General features: G+C 38.5%; 2 protein-coding genes across 7 annotated transcripts in view; one reads left to right on the forward strand and one right to left on the reverse strand.

Moving 5' to 3' along the window:
- The window catches only part of FAM186A (family with sequence similarity 186 member A), a 30,388-nt gene extending 15,597 nt beyond the window's left edge, over positions 1 to 14,791 (reverse strand). Inside the window, exons 1-2 of the mRNA XM_059404512.1 lie at positions 14,472 to 14,791; positions 14,212 to 14,380 (exon numbers count right to left, since the gene is read on the reverse strand). Of these exons, the coding sequence (XP_059260495.1) occupies positions 14,212 to 14,380; positions 14,472 to 14,791 (489 nt within the window). The remainder of the gene's footprint in view (positions 1 to 14,211; positions 14,381 to 14,471) is intronic.
- LARP4 (La ribonucleoprotein 4) overlaps positions 1 to 20,077 on the forward strand; it is a 187,210-nt gene that overhangs the window by 98,013 nt on the left and 69,120 nt on the right. For 5 of the 6 annotated variants that reach the window (XM_059403099.1, XM_059403103.1, XM_059403102.1 and 2 more), the window contains exon 1: positions 14,398 to 14,509. In XM_059403099.1, the coding sequence (XP_059259082.1) occupies positions 14,492 to 14,509 (18 nt within the window). In that variant the 5' untranslated portion in view covers positions 14,398 to 14,491. Of the gene's footprint in view, positions 1 to 12,869; positions 13,200 to 14,397; positions 14,510 to 20,077 lie in introns of those variants that run through there. The other variant, XM_059403101.1, reaches the window with a different exon arrangement.

The raw sequence follows: 20,077 nt of genomic DNA on the forward strand, positions 1-20,077 counted from the left end.
AGAATTGGATAACTCCAACTTTGCTTTTTTATTTTGCTTTGTTTTTTCCATGATTGCTTTGTCTGGTCAGGATTTTTTTTGTGGTTCCATATAAATTTTAGGATTTTTCCTTCTAGTTCTATGAAAAATGCTCTCGGTATTTTGGTAGGAATCACATTAGATGTGCGGATTGCTTTGGGTAATACAAAAATTTTAACAATATTTGTTTTTCCAACCCATGATTAAGGAATATCTTTCTATTTCTTTGTGTCATCTTCAATTTCTTTCATCAGTATTTTATAGTTTTCAGAGTACAGGTCTTTCGCCTCTTTGGTTAGATTTATTTCTAGGTATCTTTTATTTTTGATGCAATTGTAAATGGAATCATTTTCTTAATTTCTCTTTCTCCTGCTTCATTATTGGTGTACAGAAATGCAACAGATTTCTACACATTGATTTTATATACTGCGACCTTACTGAGTTCTGATAAATTATCGGTTCTAGCAGTTTGTGGAGTCTTTAAGGTTTTCTTTTCTTTTTAAGATTTTACTTATTTGACAGAGCACAGGCAAGGGTAGCAGCAGGCGGAGGGTGAGGGAGACTCAGGCTCCCCACTAAGCAGGGAGCCTAATGGAGGACTCAATTCCCAGGACCCTGGGATCATGACCTGAGCTGAAAGTAGACACTCTACCAACTGAGCCACCCAGGCACCCTTCTTTTAGGTTTTTTTATATATAGTACCATGTCACCTGCAAATAGTGACAATCTAATTTCTTCCTTTCCAGTATGGATGCTTCATTTTTCTTTCTTGTCTGGTTGCTAATGTAGGGCTTCCAGTACTATTTTGAGTAAAAGTGGCGAGAGTGGACATCCTTGTCTTGTTCCGGACCTTAGGGGAAAAGCTCTCAATTTTTCACCATTGAGTATGATATTAGTTGTGAGTTTTTCATATATGGACTTTATTATGTTGAGATATATTCCCTGTAGCCCTACTTTGTTGAGGACTTTTATCATGAATCGGTGTTGTACTTTGACAAATGCTTTTTCTGCATTTACTGAGGAGATGGTATGGTTTTTATCCTTTCTCTTATTGATGAGATGTATTACATTGATTGATTGCAAATATTGACCACCCTTGCATCCTGGGAATAAATCCCACTTGATTGTGGTGAATGATTTTTTTTTAAAGATTTTATTTATTTATTTGACAGACAGAGATCACAAGTAGGCAGAGAGGCAGGCAGAGAGAGAGGAGGAAGCAGGCTCCCCGCTGAGCAGAAAGCCTGATGCGGGGCTTGATCCCAGGACACTGGGATCATGACCTGAGCCAAAGGCAGAGGCTTTAGCCCACTGAGCCACCCAGGCGCCCTGGTGAATGATTTTTTTTTGACATAGTCTTGGATTCTGTTTGCTAGTATTTTGTTGAGAATTTTTGCATGTATATTCATCAGAGATATTGGCCTGTAGTTCTCCTTTTTTATGGTGTTCTCCTTTTTATCTGGTTTTGGTATCAGGGTGATACTTGCCTCATAGAATGAATTTGCAAGTTTTCCTTTACCTATTTTTGGAGTAGGTTTGAGAAGAATAGGTATTATCTTTTCTTTAAATGTTTAAATTCGGGCACCTGGGTGGCTCACTGGATTAAAGCCTCTGCCTTAGACTCAGGTCATGATCCCAGGGTCCTGGGATTGAGCCCCACATCAGGCTCTCTGCTCAGCAGGGAGCCTGCTTCCTCTTCTCTCTCTGCCTGCCTCTCTGCCGACTTGTGATCTTTGTCAAATAAATAAATAAATAAAATCTTTAAATAAATAAATGTTTAAATTCTTTGAAGAATTTGCCTGTGAATACGTCTAGTCCTGGACTTCGATTTGTTGGGAGTTTTTTGAATTACTGATTCAATCTCCTTACTGGTAATTAGTCTGTTCACATTTTCTATGTCATCCTGCTTTAGTTTTGGGAGGTTGTATGTTTCTAGGAATTTAGCCATTTCTTCTAGGTTATTTAATTTGTTGGCATATAGTTTTTTATAATATTCTCTTATAATTGTTTGTATTTCTGTGGTGTTGGCTTTATTTCTCCTATTTAATTGGCCATTTTGATGTTTTGTTTGTTTGTTTGTTTTGTTGTTTTTTAGTCTGGCTAGAGGTTTATCAATTTTGTTGACCTTTGCAAAGAACCAGTTCCTAGTTTCACTGAACTGTTCTTTGTTGATGTTGTTTTTGTGGGTTTGTTTTGGTTTTTTTTTAGTTTCTATATCATTTATTTCTGCTATAATCTTTATTATTTCCTTCCATCTACTGGTGTTAGTTTTTGTTTGTTATTCTTTTTCTAGTTCCTTTAGGTTAAGATTAGGTTGTTTGAGATTTTTCTTGCTTCTTGAGATAGGCCTGTATATATTGCTACAAACTTCCCCCTTAGACTCACTTGCTGCATCCCAAAGGTTTTGGACCATTGTGTTTTCATTTTTGTCCATTTTCACATACTTTATGATTTCTTCTTCAATTTTTTGGTTGACCATTTATTGTTATTTAATGTTATTTAATCTCCATGTATTTTGCTCCTTCCAGATTTTTTTGTGGTTGATTTCTGATTTCAAAGCAATGTGGTCAGGAAAGATGCACAGTATTACTTCAGCCTTTTTTAATTTGTTAAGATTTGTTTTGTGGCCCAATATGTGATCTCTTCTGGAGAATGTCCCATGTGTAGGATGAATTTTCTGAATATATTTGTTAAATCCGTCTGGTGCAGTGTCATTCAAAGCCACTGTTTCGGGGCACCTGGGTGGCTCAGTGGGTTCAGCCTCTGCCTTCAGCTCAGGTCATATTCTCAGGGTCCTGGGATCGAACCCTGCATCGGGCTCTCTGCTCAGCAAGGAGCCTGCTTCCCCTCTTTCTCTGCTGCCTCTCTGCCCAGTGATCTCTCTCTGTCAAATAAATAAAATCTTTATTTTAAAAAAAGGCCACAGGGCGCCTGGGTGGCTCAGTTGGTTAGGTGACTGCCTTTAGCTCAGGTCATGATCCCAGAGTTCCGGGGTGGAGTCCCGCATCGAGCTCCCAGCTCCACGGGGAGTCTGTTTCTCCCTCTGACCTTCTCCCCTCTCATGCTCTCTCTGTCTCTCTCTCAAATATATAAATAAAATCTTTAAAAAAAAATTTTTTTTAAAGGCCACTGTTTCCTTGATGATTTCCTATTTGGATGATCAGTCCATTGATGGATGAGTTTGTTGAAATCCCCTATTATTTTTGTACTAGTGTAGATAGTTTCTTTATATTTGTTATTAACTGTTTTTATATTTGGGTGCTCCCATGTTGGGTGTATATGTAATTATACTTGTTATACCTTCTTGTTGGATTGTCCCCTTATGATTATATAGTGTCCTTCTTTGCCTCTTATTAGTCTGTTTTATTTTTATTTGTTTTTAAGATTTTATTTATTTATTTGATAGACAGAGATCACAAGTAGGCAGAGAGGCAGGCAGAGAGAGAGGAGGAAGCAGGCTCCCCACTGAGCAGAGAGCCTGATGCGGGGCTCAATCCCAGGACTCTGGGATCATGACCTGAGCCAAAGGCAGAGGCTTTAACCCACTGAGCCACCCAGGCGCCCTCGTCTGTGTTTTAAAGTACATTTTGTCCAATATAAACATTGCTATTCAGGCTTTGTTTTGACATCTATTTGCATGATAAATATGTCTCTATCCCCTCACTTTCAATCTGTGGGAGTCTTTAGCACTGAAATGAGTCTCTTGTAGGCAGAATATAAATGTGTCCTGTTCTTTTTTTTTTTTAATCCATTCTGTCACCCTATATTTTTTTATTGGAGTATTTAGTCCATTGATTATTGATAGGTATGTATTTTTGTCACTTTACTTGCTTTGTGGTTGTTTTTATGATTTTTCTCAGATCCTTCCTTCTCTTTCTCTTTCATAGTTTGTTGGTTTTCTCTAGTGATATACTGGGGTACTCTACTCTATTTTTTGCGTATCTGTTACTGTTTCTGAGTTGTGGTTACCATTCAGTTTATATATAACATCTACATACATATACAGTCTATTTAAATTGATAGTCACTTATTTTTGAACTCATTTTTCCTCCTCCCCCCTCTACATTTCAGATATTTGGTATCACCTTATACATCCTTTTCTTTTGTACTTCCTGTTTTTATTACTCTTACTTATGGCTTTTGTTTTCCATTCATTGTCCCCCTTAGCATTTCTTGTAGGGCTGATTTAGTGGTCATGAATTCTTTTAACTTTAGTTTGGGAAATTCTTTCTCTCCTTCTATTCTGAATGATAGCTTTGTTGGGTGTAGACTTTTCCCTTCCAGCACTTTAAACACATCATGCCACTCCCTTCTGGTCTGCAAAGATTCTGGGGAAAAAAATCAGCTGTTAGTCTTATGGGGTTTCCCTTTGTATCTGTCTACTTTCTTCATTGAAATTCTTTATCACATTCTTTTGCCGTTGTAATACTGTGTTGCGGTATGGACCTCCTTGAGTTCAATTTTTGGGGGCTCTCTGTGCCTCCTGAATCTGGATCTCTGTTTCCCTCTCAGATTCAAGAAGTTTCAGATATGTTTCTTCAAATACATTTTCTGTCCGCCTTTCTCTTTTCTCCTCCTTTTGGGGTTCCTACAATGCAAACATTATCACTTTGATGGAACCGCAGAGTTCTCTATCTCTATGTGGTGTTTGTCTTTTACCTGTTCAGTTCTATAGTTTTCCATTATTCTGTCACTGATTTGTTTCGCTACTTCCTGTGGCCTACTACTTATTCCATCTGTTATATTTTTAATTTCATTTATTGATTTCTTCATCTCTGGTATTTTTTTTAATCTCTTTGTCAAGGGTCTCACTGATGTCCCTTACCCTTTTCTAAAGTCCAGTGAGTATCTTTATGGTCATTACTTCAAATTCTGTGTCAGGTATATTACCTATTTCTCTTTCACTTAGATCTCTTGCTGTGATTTTTATCTTGTTCTTTTATTTGGGATATATTTCTGTTTCCTCTGTGTTTATTTTTCTCTGTTTCTCTCTGTTAAGTCAGCTGTGTCTTCTGCTCTTGAAGGTAGTGTGGGTAGTGATTTTATAAAGGTCGAATATTTTTGAAGAGGTCGTCCTGGAGTGCCCAGCAGTGCAGTGCCCTGTTCACCAAAATCTGGCACCTAGACGGAGTCTCCTATGTGTGTTGTTTGTGTCCTGTCATTGTGTCTGAGTCACTTTTCCCTGTAGTTCGCATGACTGCACTGACTTTGTGTCTATTGTGGGCTATGTTTGGTCTCTGTAATGTTAGTGAGATCTAGGCAGGCTGGATCTGAGGGGATGTGACAGCAAAAAGGCTTGGGGTAGTGGTGTTAGCAAAATTTGCACTGAGGATAATCCTAAGATGGACCCCCAGAGTTGGGTGGTTGCTGGGGCTACAGTGTACAGGAATAGTTGTGGCAGCCTGGGGTCCCAGGCATCTTTGTGGACAGTGGCTAGGCAGGGCATGTGCACAGCATTATGAAATTTGCACTGAGCCACTAGTCCTGGACTGACTTCATGAAAGTACAGCAGCATCTGTGTGTGGGGTGGGTGATGTCTGTGCATGAGAAAGCTGGGCAAGGTGTATGCAGCATTAACAAAATTGTGCTGAGCCCACTGCCCAGGCCCCAGACTTCTAGTGGATGGACCTCAGGAGAACTCATGGATGGGGTGCACTGCTAGCAGACTATCTTGCAAGTGTCTGTGCTGAGCTGGATCCTGCAGGAGACTCTTTATTTATGCTGGGGGAGGAGGAATGGTGCCTGCCAGCTCCTTTTTCCCAGAGAAGTACCCCCAGCAATCTCCAAAATCAGTATAAACAGATCTCCCTCCAGTTGTGCAAGCTGTAGTTTCTATGTTGCCTCTCCTCAGGCTCTTGTTTCTTTAAGGGTGGGGTTGCAGGCTTTACTGGCCCTCCTGGCTCACTCAGTGCTGACTCAGCTGACTTTTCAAGCTCCAGGCTCCAAGTCCCCTTGGTATACAAACTTGGAATTCAACCCCTCTGATCTCCAAGGCCAGACATTATGGGGATTCATTTTTTCTGTGTGGGCTCTCTGGTGCTTTCCCCTCTCCATGACCACAGCTCCCTCCCCTTGTAGGCAGCTCCCAATCACTGTTTCTGCCCTTCCTAAACTCTCCTCGTGCAGCTTTTCCATATTTAGTTGTGAAGTTTGTTCTGCCAGTCTTCAAATCACTCTCCAGTTTAATGTCGTGGATCTGAGTGATATTTAGTTATAAACATGTGACTGGGTAAGCTTAGGATCCACATACTCTGCCATCTTTCCCTTGCCTCCCAGTTTTTAGGAAATTTAAAGCTACATATGTAGTTCACTTTAAGGGGTGTCTGGCTTGCTCAGCTGGTAGAGCATGTGACTCGATCTCAGCTTGTGAGTTCAAACCGCACATTGGGTTTCATTTGAATTTCCATGATAATCAATGAACTTGATCATCTTTTTAAGTGTTTATGAAATGACTATTTCCTATTCTATGAAATGACTGTTTATGTATTTTGTAAATTTTTCGGTTGAGTTATTTTTCTTACTGATTCATAGGAATTCTTTATATATCCTGAATGCTGTTTTTTAATTTGTTATATGGTGTTAAATATCTTCTCTCAGTTTGTGGTTTGTTTCTTCCTGTCTATAGTGTTTTGATCAATAGAAGATCTCCTTTTTAATGTAGAGGAAGTCATCAGTCTTTTTCTACCTTAGGGTCTTAAAAAGACTCTTCTTCACATTTAAGTGTAAGATAGGGAAATAAAATCATTTTTCAATAAGCTTAACCAGTTGTCCCAACATCATTTATTAGGTATTATCCACTTCCCTCTCAGATACTCAGTGCCAGCTCTGTCACTGCATGACAGTCTATTTCTGAGCTCTCTGTTTCATGGCCTTATGTATCTATCCCTGGGCCAGTGCTTTATGTTTTAACTAGAATTGCTTTATAATAAATCTGTATCTCCCTTAGGAATAGTACCATACCTTGTTTTACTTCTACAGCATTGTCTTCACTATTCTTGAAATTTACTACTTCTATTAAATTTTAGGATCACCTTGTCATGTCTCATGAGTTACCTTTTTGGGATTTTGATTGGATTTGCTTTAAATCTCTACTTTGGTTTGGGGATCATTAACATATTTGAGTCTTCCTTTCCATGAACATGGTTTTCTCACAATTTATAGTTTCATTATTTTTTCCTTCTTTTTTTTAAGTATAGTTGACACACAATGTTGCATTAGCTTCATATGTACAAATTATATGGTCTTTCAATAAGGTTTTGTAATTTTTATCAATAAAGTTTTATAATTTCTTTTTTAAAAATATTTTATTTATTTATTTGAGAGAGAGAACATGAGCGAGGAGGTTAGAGGGAGAAGCAGACTCCCCATGGAGCTGGGAGCCTGATGTGGGACTCAATCCCGGGACTCCAGGATCATGACCTGAGCTGAAGGCAGCGTCCAACCAACTGAGCCACCCAGGCACCCAAAGTTTTATAATTTCTACACAAATGTCTTACACATTATTTATGTTATTTCTAGTTTCCTGAATGTTTGTATACCCTCAAAATTCATTTATTGAAATCCTAACCCCAGACATGAAGGAACTAGGAAGTGAGGCCTTTGGTAGGTGATTAGGTCTTGAGAGTAGAGCCCTAATGAATGGGATTATAGAAGAGATTATAGAGAACTCTCTCCTTTCCACCATGTGTGCACAAGCAGGGGGAAAGGGCAGAGGAGGAGAGAGATGGATAAGCTGACTCTGCACTAAGAGTAGAGTCCAACACAGGGCTCAGTCCCACCACCCTGAAATCATGATCTGAGCTGAAATCAAGAGTTGAGGGGCGCCTGGGTGGCTCAGTGGGTTAAGTCTCTGCCTTCGGCTCAGGTCATGATTCCAGGGTCTTGGGATCGAGTCCCACATCAGGCTCTCTGCTAAGCAGGGAGCCTGCTTCCCTTGTCTCTTTGCCTGCCTCTCTGCATACTTGTGATCTCTGTCAAATAAATAAATAAAATCTTTAAAAAAAAAAAAAAAAGAGGGGCGCCTGGGTGGCTTAGTGGTTAAGCCGCTGCCTTCGGCTCAGGTCATGATCTCAGGGTCCTGGGATCGAGTCCCGCATCGGGCTCTCTGCTCGGCAGGGAGCCTGCTTCCTCCTCTCTCTCTCTCTCTGCCTGGCTCTCTGCCTACTTGTGATTTCTCTCTGTCAAATAAATAAATAAAATCTTTAAAAAAAAAAAATAAATAAAAATAAAAAAAAAAAGAAATCAAGAGTTGAGTACTTAACCAAATGAGCCACCCAGATGCCCCTCTTTTTGTGTCTTTTTATCTCAGTGCATTGGCTGGAATTTCCAGAACTCTAAGACTACAAGTCTTTTTTTTTTTTTTCTTAAGATTTTTTTTATTTATTTGACAGACAGAGATCACAAGTAGGCAGAGTCAGGCAGAGAGAGGAAGGAAAGCAGGCTCCCCACTGAGCAGAGAGTCCAATGCGGGGCTCAATCCCAGGACCCTAAGATCATGACCTCAGCTGAAGGCAGAGGCTTAACCCACTGAGCCACCCAGGTGCCCCAAGACTACAAGTCTTAATGGTGGGAGTTCTTGTCTTTATCCACATTTTATAGGATATAATTTTAAAATTAAACCATTAAGTATGTTTTTTTTTTTTTTTAAGTAGTCTCCATACTGGGCTTGAACTCACAACGTGGGTCTTAAACTCACAACCCTGAGATCAAGACCTCACCTGAGATCAAGAGTCAGATGCTTAACCAACTGAGCCACCCAGGTGCCCCAAGTATGATGTTTCTTATAAGTGTTTTATAGTTACAGTTTACCAAATTAAGGATATTTCTTTTTATTCCTAGTTTTCTAAAAGATATCATGCATTAATTGAGTTTAGAAAAAAATGTTTTACAACTATTGAGTTGTGTTATGATTTTCTCCTTTAATTTGTTAACATGGTGAATAACACATACATAAATTTCCTGGAATGGACCTTACTTCGACATAATATATTATCCTCTTCATATTTGGCTTCACTTTGTTAGTTTCCTGTGGCTGCTATAACAAATTTCCACAAAATTGGTGATATAAAGAAACTGAAATTTATTGTCTCACAGTTCTGCCAGCCAGATATCTGAATTCTGTGTCACTGGGCTCTGATCAAGGTGTCAACAAGGCGACACTCCCTCAATGCCCTTGGACACAATTAACCCCTTGTCTCTTGCAGCTTCTAGTGGCTGCCAGCTTTACTTGACTGTGACCTCATCACTCCAATTTTTTTTTTTTAAAGATTCTACCTGTTTATTTGACAGAGATCACAAGTAAGCAGAGAGGCAGGCAGAGAGAGAGAGAGAGAGAGAGAGGAGGAAGTAGGCTCCCCGCCAAGCAGGGAGTCTGACGCGGGGCTCGATCCCAGGACCTCGGGACCATGACCTGAGCCGAAGGCAGAGGCCCCAACCCACTGAGCCACCCAGGTGCCCCTCATCACTCCAATTTTTAAATTGAGTATCATCAAATCTCTCTCTGCTCTGTCTTCATCTAGTCTTCTTATCTATATGTATCATATCTCCCTCTGCCTCTTATAAGGACAATTGTGATTGCATTTAAGGCCTATCTGGAAAATCCAGGATGTATGTATGTATCTACCTCAAGATCATTAATTTAATCATACCTGCAAAGATTTCTGTATAAGGTAACATTTACAGGTTCCCAAGTTTTAGGTCCTGATATCTTTTATTTTTTTATTTTTTGGTGGGGTACAGGACACACACTTTGTTTGCTAATATTTTACTTGGAGTTGTGCATCTATATTCATGGGTTGTCCAACTTCTCATACTTTCTTACAATCCTTTGCATTTCTGTGGTATTGGTTGTTATTTCTCTTCTATATCTGATTTTGCTTATTTGTGTCCTTTTTTTTTCTTTTCTATGAATCTGGGTAGAGGTTTATCAATTTTGTTAATATTGTCAAAGAACCAGCTCCTGGTTTCATTAATCTGTTCTACTGTTTTTTTAGCTTCTATTTCATTTATTTCTGCTTCGAACCTTAATATTTCCTTCCTTCTACTGGTTTTGGGTTTTGGTTCTTTTTCTAGTTCCTTTAGGTGTAAGATTAGGTTGTTTATTTGAGATTGTTCTTGCTTCTTGAGGTAATCCTGTATTGCTATAAACTTTCCTCTTAGAACTGCTTTTGGTGCTTCCCAAAGGTTTTAGACCATTGTGTTTTCATTTTCATTTGTCTCCATGAATTTTTTTTATCTCCTCCTTGTTTCTACATTGACCAATTAATTGTTTAGTAGCATGTTATTTAACCTCCATGTATTTTTCTTTTTCCAGATTTTTTTCTTGTGGTTGATTTCTAGTTTTATAGCATTGTGGTCAGGAAAGATGCACGGTAGTACTTCAGCCTTTTCAAATTTGTTAAGGTTTGTTTTGTGGCCTAATATGTGATCCCTTCTGGAGAATGTTCTGTGGTCACTTGAAACAAATGTGTATTCTGTTTTAGGGTGGAATGTTCTGAATATATCTGTTAAGTCCACCTGGTGTGGTGTGTCAGTCAAAGGCACTGTTTCCTTGTTGATTTTCTATTTGGATGATCGGTCCATTGATGCAAGTGCATGTTAAAGTCCCCTATTATTATTGTATTACTGTAGATTAATTCCTTTATATTTGTTATTAACTGTTTTGTTTTTGTTTTAGTTTTGTATTTGGGTGCTTTGTATTTTAGTTTTGTATTTATTCACCCATGTTGGGTGAATAAATATCTATACTTATTATACCTTCTTGTTGGATTGTCCCCTTATGATTATTATACTGTCCTTCTTTGCCTCTTGTTACGGTCTGTGTTTTAAAGACCATTTTGTCCAATATAAGCTTTGCTACTTGGGCTTGCTTTTGACATCCGTTTGCATGATAAATATGTCTCCATCTTCTCACTTTCAATCTGCAGGTGTCTTTTTTTTTTTTTTAAGATTTTATTTATTTATTTGACAGAGAGAAATTACAAGTACACTGAGAGGCAGGCAGAGAGAGAGAGAAGGAAGCAGGCTCCCTGCTGAGCAGAGAGCCCGATGCGGGACTCGATCCCAGGACCCTGAGATCATGACCTGAGCCGAAGGCAGCGGCTTAACCCACTGAGCCACCCAGGCACCCTGCTTAAGAATTTTTAAACGTGTAGTGGACTAGTTGTGTTACAACATCCTCAGCTGCCCCTCAGCTTGTCGTAGACATGTAATAATTTGGAAGCTATTATTTGGCTGAAGGTCAAACTCTCTGCACTGCCTAGTTATTCATTTTTCCAAGGAATGTGACTGAAGAAGTTTCTGAAATTCCATAGCTGGCCGGAGAAAGTGAAGGGAACGTTGGATGCTGCTTTGTAACTGAGAGGAGTACTCTGGGCAGCTCCTTTGTTAGCAGAGGATGTGAAAGGATTTAGGACAAAGGAGTAATTAAAGGACAGGGTAGTTTTGTTAAATGTGTAGCTTTTTTATTTATTAAAAAATATGAAGCAGTACAAAAATAAATATAACAAATAGTCACGTGCCTATCATATAGAATGAACAAATATTAACATTTTGTCGTATTTGCTTCAGAAATGTTTTTTAAAGTTTTTTTAAAAAATGTATTAACTTGAGAGAGAGAGCATGCAGGAGAGCATGAGCAGGGGGGAGGGTCAGAGGGAGAGGGGAAGTGCTGACCCCCCGATGAGCAGGGACACCCCCTGTAGGGCTTAATCCCAGGATCCCAGGATCATGACCCCATCCGAAGGCAGCCATTTAACCGACTGGGCCACCCAGGCACCCCTGCTTCAGAAATTTTTAAATAAAGCATTAGAGATAAAGTTGGAGTCCCTTTTGGTCCTCTCCCTAGACTTCTTCCTCCCCCTCTTTCCCTTTACAGAGACATTGACAGTCATGAATTTGATGTTCTTATGTCTAGTCTCTGTTTATATAGTTTTACTACAGGTGGATATATTCATAAACTATATATCATTTTATAGATTTTAGACTTTATGCAAATTATGGATACATAATGTAATTTCTCTACAAGAACTTTGTATGTTGAATTCTTATTGTAAACTTTGTCCTATGGTGCATCCTTGCTATAAACTTGTAAAGTTAAACAATTTACATATTTCAGTCCTTCAGAGAATGGGAGACAGGGAAACATAAAGTAGTTGTCTTTTAAGAAATGAATCAATATAAAGAGAGCAAATATTCCCCCTTCTAATATCCCATTGTCTAAGTTACCCCCTTCTTGTGTTCCCAAATACTTTGTAAACTTTCTATTATAGTACTTATCTCTTTGGAATGTAACTATTATTTGTCTCTGTCCATTATTGGTGAACTTCTCAAAACCAAAGGCTGTGTTTTAGAGATTTTGTTTGTTTTAAACATTTGACATATTCTTCCTCAGTTCCTCCTCAGAAATTTTCTAAAATTTGGATATTTATTATCATTTCAGACTCAATTATATGGAAACTTTTTAAGCCCCAGAATACTTTCTTTTATTGTTAGATTGCCTCCCCTAACACCCAGTCACAAAAATTACTCCCTCCTTTCCTTTAAGTCACATTTAAGTCCATTCAAGGAAGTTAAAAATGTTTCTGAAAGGACTGCAATTAAGTATTTTGGTAAATGTTTAAGTTTGACTAAAATATTCATCATTATCCAGCATTTCTTGAACTTATCAATTAATTTATTAAGTACTTTGTTGATAATATTAGATTGTGAGATCCTTAAACAACTTTCATTTCTCTTGATTTTTTTTTTACATTGCTTATCTCAGTAGGCATTCACAAAGCAGCTTACATGCTTGTCAACTAAACTAATTTAGCATTATTGTGCTCTCTCCCTCTCTCATATTTTTTATGCAGCATGGACTTCATCAGCAACTGGAAATGAAGGCTTTTTAAAGCAAAATTTTAAAGCTCCCTCCTTCCCCTTCAATTTGGTAAGCACTTGTTGAGAGATACTACTATGTGGCCACCATTATCCTAGAATGTGAAGAATATACGATACCGGTGAAGAAAGTAAAAAACGAAAAAGAAAATAACTTAAGACAGAATATTCAAGTGATAATAAGGGACATGAAGAAGAAATCTGTAGGGAGCATTGTCTTTGGGAAAACCCTATGGAGAGAGAAGGTTGATTGACAAATGAAGGCATTCCAGATAGTGAAGACACCTTGAGCCATGGCTTTGGAGGTGAGTGTTGAGTTTATCTTTCAGGGGAAAGGTAAGATTGGTTTAATTGAGATGAAGTAATGCTTAGTTTACTGTGGATCAGATTTGGGAGAGGATGGAATACAGAAATAAGGAATTCGATGGAGAAATGACTTTGGTATTAAATGAAAAAGTGAGTACGTTCATTAGAGGTAAAGTAAGGGAGATTACATGGGATCGGAATGGTAAGGTCTTGAAAACAACAGTTTGGTGAAAATGAAACCTTTAATTTAGAAAGATTTTTTAAATAATAGCATGGGAAAAATCAGTGGAAAAGATCAAGACATAATTATTTCAAAAGATTAAGTGTGGGACCTAAGATACAGAAGTGGATTGACAGGGAAGAATAAAGCTTACTAGGTATTGCTGAAGATAGTAAAGAATTTGGATCATCTAAAAGAAAAGTGTAAAGATCATTTAAAAATTTTATTGTACTTCATTTGAAGTGACAGTGATAGAACATCAGCGAAGAGGCTTTCCATACTAAGTATTAAGTAGCGTGGATATGGCTACCTGATCTAAGTGAACATAGGGCAAAGTTCTTTAAAGGCGTTTCTAAGGGAAACCCGCTCTCTGAGAGGGTTCCTTCAACTGTAAAATGGGGATACTATCTATTGCATAAGGTTTTTAAACGATTAATTCTCATAAAATACTTAGAATAATGCCAGGCACATAGTAAGGCACATACTAAGCATTTCATACACAGCAGCTGCTATTAATATATTTACTATTACTGCTGCCTTTTTTTTTTCCCTACTTTTTTTCTTCGAGCCACCACCTTTTCGGAAGATTGGGCGTCTGCCAATACTCTCCACACAAGCTCGACTTTTCATCAGATCTAGATTTTGAACTAGGAAAACTGCGTAGTTACAGTAGCGGTAGCCCTCCGCTTGACGAGGGATAAAATGCGTCAATAAGATCTGTACACACCCCCGTGGTACAGAATGGTGCTTTCCTCTGATCGCGTCCCTCCCCCCACGACTGACGATAGTACCTCCCATGCTGCCGCTGGAAAAGGTAGCGTAAAAGTTGAGCGCGCCGAGGGGTTTCTCTTCTCCCGGAAGCAATTTTTCTCTGGAACCGGAAGCGGTTGCTCTTTCAAGGGAGGTGGGACTGGGCGGGTCAGGCCGCAGCGGCTGACGGCGGGGGAGGAGCCGGGTCCACTGCCGGGTGGAGGGGCCAGGCGAGTGTCCTTAACCTAGCGTTTGGGGCTCGGGCCTTTAAGCCCGTTGGAGTCGCGGCGGCGAGAACGACTGGGCCGAGCGGAGGAAGACATGTTGCTCTTCGTGGAGGTGAGTGGACTTGGTAATGTCGTCCTGCTGTGAGGAGAGCAGGAGTGTGGAGGCACCGGCCGGTTCCACCGCCATGTGACTTTCCAGGCCGTACACGCCGCGGAACCGGCAGATAGGCTGACACAGCACCTGGGCCGTGCAGGCCTGCGGCTCCACTCTGCGCTCTCGCAACCCTTTAGGAAGCTGTGGGAAGTGAGGGCCGTAGTGGGGGAGAATTGAAGGTGGAGAATCCAGGCTTGTCTGGTATGAGGTGAGAATCAGAGGAAGGGGAAAGTGTCCCATATGGACCTCCTAGAGGAGGCAAACAGGCCGGGGTGGGGGGGGGGGGGAGGAGGGCGGGGGGGGGGCTACTGGGGAAAGGGGAAGCCGGGGGGGGGGGTGGGGGGGGGTGGGGGGTGGTGGAGAAGCGAGGTCTCGCGGGGCCCTCTGGGAGGGAAGCAAGCAACATGTGGGGCCGCGGAGGGAGGAAGGTGAAATTCAGTATAAGTATGTTGAAGAGAAAGTTGAAAGCTGCTTTTTATCAACCCCCACCAAATTTTGTTTGATCCCCGTCCGTAAGTCTCTGGAACGTTCTGTGGGTGGAAAGCGAATTACTGTGAACGGAGGAGACGCCAGTAGGCTTTGGAAGCCTTGAAAGGCACCGCTTTGACCTTTTGTAAAAGTTACTCAGGCAGTGGCTCCGGGATGAGGGTTTGGCTTTATGGACGCATAAAAGCCCTTACAGGAGGAAAATTCCAAGAATGAGAGAAACCTAGTCCGAGGAAAGCCGGCTTTTTTTTTTTTTAATGTTATTTAACAATAGAAATACTTTTATTTTAACTGGAACGCCCGCTGCTGGCCTATTTTAGTTTTAAAGGTAGTGGATACCTGATTTAGAGAAATACGAGGTTTAATTTCTCTTATTTCTCTTGTGTGCAGTGAGCATCAGCTGACTGCCTGGCTAATGCTTTGAGTAGATTCCAGATCATATTGTTCTTGCATTGTGAAAACGTCAAACCAGCAAAGCTGCAACTTCGCAACTTGGCACTTGTTAACTATGCCCATAAAAAGAATCTTTTCAATGAGGGAAGGAATTTACAGGTTGTATAATGGATCGAGAAGCCAGGACCAGTCTATGGCTGTTTTTCTTCTCTCTCGGAGGGAGTGATGGATTTTATTCCGTAATATTACGACATAAAGTAAATTTCATGCTTTTAATTTTTTTTTAATCTAACCGACTGTGTAGCTGATAAATTTGAGATCTTTAAATTGGGTTTTAAAGAGACGCAGCTACCTTAGAGTATGTCCGACATTGGTAATAAACATTCACTTGGAACACTCCCAAGTAAATCATGAAGAGATTTGAGATTACTGAGCCCATTCTGTTTGCCAATTTTTTATCCTCATTGTAGGGTTTTTTTCGGCAGGATAAGAAATCAGATACGATTTTAAACAGTGCCAGTTTGTATTAGGAACGTTATGCCATGCAAATGCTTCAGGTTTTAAGTGTGTATGTTTTTGCTGGGCAAGAGAATGTGAAATTTTATTTATATTAACATGAATTCCAAAATAAACTTTTGAGTTCCCAATTGATTCCTTTGGTTTTGTTAAAATGTGAACTTTAATAATCGCTCCATTTATTGAGTGTTTAAGCTAGATCCTCTCTGGTTTGTAAAACAACATTGCAGTGTTTTACAGATGAGAAAACTGAGCGGAAGAGGTTAAGGAACTTAGAAGTAAAGTAGTGGAATTGGGATTTAGATATAGGTTATTCTAGTGCCAAATCATGGCTCTTATTAAACTGTTAATATTTCCACTAATCATTTTCTTTGTGAATCAGTACATTGTTTTAACTTTTCTCCTATAATGAGTTGCTGAAAATTAACAATGTGACTACACGTTTGGAGCCAAATATATGGTATTAAAAGCAGTGAAACAAAGAACAAAAAAACAATCTACTGGTCATGTGGCATTTTGTTAACTAATATTTGATTTTTAAAACTATAGAAATAACCTACAGGATTTAGAAATTATTCTAAAGGAGCGAACCACAGCTCAGTTTGATGCCTGAGGTCATTCAGGTGCAACTCTGGCTCCAGAATTTATTTTGCACTTTCCCCTAAACCAAGGATTCTTAATCTGGGTCTCTGGTTAGAATTAAGGAAGTCTGTGAACTTCATTGAGAGAAAAATATTTCCTTGTTTATTTTGACTACCTTCTAATTAAAATCTAGAATTGAAGAGAACTGAAAATTCTTGAAATTGCAATGGGTTCAACAAGAGAAATATTTTCACATATTACAGGTTTTTAATAAGATTTTATTTATTTATTTGCTAGAGAGTGCGAATGAGAGCAGAAGCAGAAGGAGCATCAGAGGGAGAGGGAGAAGCAGGCTCTCTGTTGAGCAGGGAGGCCTATCTGGGGCTCAATCCCAGGACTCTGGGATCTTGACCTGAGCTGAAGGCAGTTGCTTAACCGGCTGAGCCACCTAGATGCCCCCTGTGCATTTTAAAAACATTCTGAGAAGAGATCTGTAGATTACTTGGACTGCTAAAGAGGTCCATGGCACAAGGTTAAGAGCCACTTTTCTATAAACCAAGTTGCTTGCGGATCATCTTTGGTTGGGCTTCTCTAATCTGGAATCTGAGCCCTTTGTGGTTGTATTCAGAATCTTTTACTTGTGTGTGTTTTTCTGGTAAGGCCCTAGCTTTTCGTTTATAACTGGAATGAGTGGGACAGATAATAGTAATGGTAATGGTGCTATAATAATAGGGGTATACCTGTATATTGTACTTACTGTGCGTGAGGCATTTTTGTATAGTAAGTACAAAACACAGTGTTTTTTCATGTGTTCATATATATACATCTACTCAGTCCTATCTGTGAGATAGATAGAATTATTATCTCCATTTTAGAGATAAACTACAGCATAGAATTTAAGAAACTTGTCCACAGCTAGTGAATATTGAAGTTGGAATTAGAACTCTGTTACCTAGATATACTGCAATAGGAAGCTACAGGCAAACGGGGAATCCTATTTTAAGGAATAGTGAGATGTAACTTTTTTAACTTCGTTTTGGAGACAGAGGGCTCTATTGATTTAAGTAGTTTATTGGGTTTTTTTATCAGTGTTCTGAAGGGGACATATACAATATCTGGCTCTCTGTGAAGAGGGAAAAATGTTTGGATAATTCACAAAGTTGTCAGATATTTACCAACATAAATTCCCTTAAAACACATTCTGTAAGTTCAAAACAGCATTGTGCTTTCTACTAATAAATTACTTAAATAAGAGCTTACACTTTTTTAAATGATTTTTTGTGATTGCTAGCATTTTTGTTTGTTTTTCAGATCATTTTCCCCCCTCTAATATTTTTAGCAGTTTATGTCTGCGTTAGTTGTTTGGCCATGTTTTAATTGGGTTTCTGTCTCTAGAGTTTTTCCCTGAAAATGAATACCTGTAACTACTTATTTAGGTAAAAATGACTTTTATGCACTCTATAATAACTCTTAGATAACTTTTAAATTTTTAATTATTTAAAATACAGATAACATAAAATTTAATGATCTTAACCAATTTTAAGTGTATGGTTCAGGGTTATTAAGTACTTTTACATTGTTTTGCAGTGTCACCACTATTCACATCCAGAACTCTTCATCTTGCAAAACTGAAACTGTATGATACGCATTAAACAATAACTGCCCATTCCCTTCTTTCCCCAGGTCTTACATAATTTTTAAAGTAATTTATCTGACTTCTAAAGTGTTCTGCTTTTTTAGGTAATAACATTTTAAATTTTAGATGAAGCTTAGAATCTGAAATTTATTTTTTTTTATTTTTTTTAAAGATTTTATTTATTTATTTGACAGAGAGAAATCACAAGTAGATGGAGAGGCAGGCAGAGAGAGAGAGAGGGAAGCAGGCTCCCTGCTGAGCAGAGAGCCCGATGCGGGACTCGATCCCAGGACCCTGAGATCATGACCCGAGCTGAAGGCAGCAGCTCAACCCACTGAGCCACCCAGGCGCCCTGAAATTTATTTTATATTGTAGTAATCATAACATTGTGCCTTTAACTCCAAATACAGTACTGGTTTTTCCCATTAATTTAAATAATTTATTTATAAAAAGTTATTAGATGTCACTGACTGACAATAATTGTTTTAAAAAAATGACTTAGAAGAAGAAAGTGCCTAAACAAATTGTGGAATGATTGCCAAGAGAAATTATAAATAAGTGAATAGTGGTTTCTGAGCAATTTGATTTTGGAATATTTATTGGAGGTAGATGCAGAATTTAAAAATGAATAAAAATATTTTCAGGTAGAAATACTTTCAGATACAATGGACTGAGAATGAAGGAGGAATTATCTTTTAAATGTGAAAAGTAGAATAAAATGCTTAGAAATGAACATAAAGATGTAAAAGTACCTTTTGGTGCTTCAAATTACAGTGAACTGGTTTACAGTTTTCCAGAAGCTAGGAATATTGATATTCAGTTATTTTGTATCAGTTTGGGTTTGTTATCAGGCAGCTCCGTATTATTTCCCAGCTAATGGAAATGATCCTTGACAACAGTAGTCATGAACACTTCAAATCTGTAATTTTGGTTTCCTACCTGGAAGCTTAAGAAGAGATTTTTGACCCTGTAGTTGAAATGGGGTCTGAGTCTATATTGCAGAGGAGTGGAAAGTAGAGAAAGTTGAGAAACTGTAATCCTATGAAGTCATTAAAAAGATTTTAAACCTCTCTGAAGATCCTTAAGTGAAAATGGAAAATGACTCTTCAGCTCTGATGGTATTCATAGCATTTTATTCCTATATTCTATATTTTGCTTAAATTTTGTTTTCTTTAATGTTTAGTTCTTGAGGAAGGTTTCCAGTCTTGATAACATAATAAACTTTTGCATTATGCACTATAATTTTCTGCAAGGATTTTGGAATCCTGGGTTCAAATGTTAGTTGTATGACTTTAGAGAATTGACAACTTTTTGGAACATCAAGTTCGTATCTTTAATTTGGCAATAATAATTTCTTTTGACAAAGTTTGTGTTCATGATATTAATGCTGTTTATGATGTTTATGTATTAAGCATTTTAACATAATCTAGTGAAGAGCTTAGCTGACAACTATGATTTGATTATCATAGCAACTCTTTTGTGTTGTAAATTGTCCAGTATATAAATAGTAACTTTCCAAAATTATTACTTTATGCCTTATGATTTGTTGAACATTTTTGGAAAAATTATTAAAGCTACATCATAATGGCACTGGTAATTGCAAAAACTGCTGTGAGACAGCACTGATTTAAGAGATAAATACCTTTTAAAAAAAGAGAGAAGTATGCCTTTTCGAGTTCTAATCTGAGTTGTTACTAATTTACCTTGATTCTGAATAAGCCAAACTGGGTAATTAACCTTATTTAAAAATTTTTATAGCTGAAGAGTATACTTTTTTTTTTTTTTTAAAGATTTTATTTATTTATTTGACAGAGAGAAATTACAAGTACACTGAGAGGCAGGCAGAGAGAGAGAGAGAAGGAAGCAGGCTCCCTGCTGAGCAGAGAGCCCGATGCGGGACTCGATCCCAGTTC

The sequence above is a fragment of the Mustela nigripes genome, chromosome 6 (genome assembly GCF_022355385.1).
Source record: "Mustela nigripes isolate SB6536 chromosome 6, MUSNIG.SB6536, whole genome shotgun sequence".
Lineage (NCBI taxonomy): Eukaryota > Metazoa > Chordata > Mammalia > Carnivora > Mustelidae > Mustela > Mustela nigripes.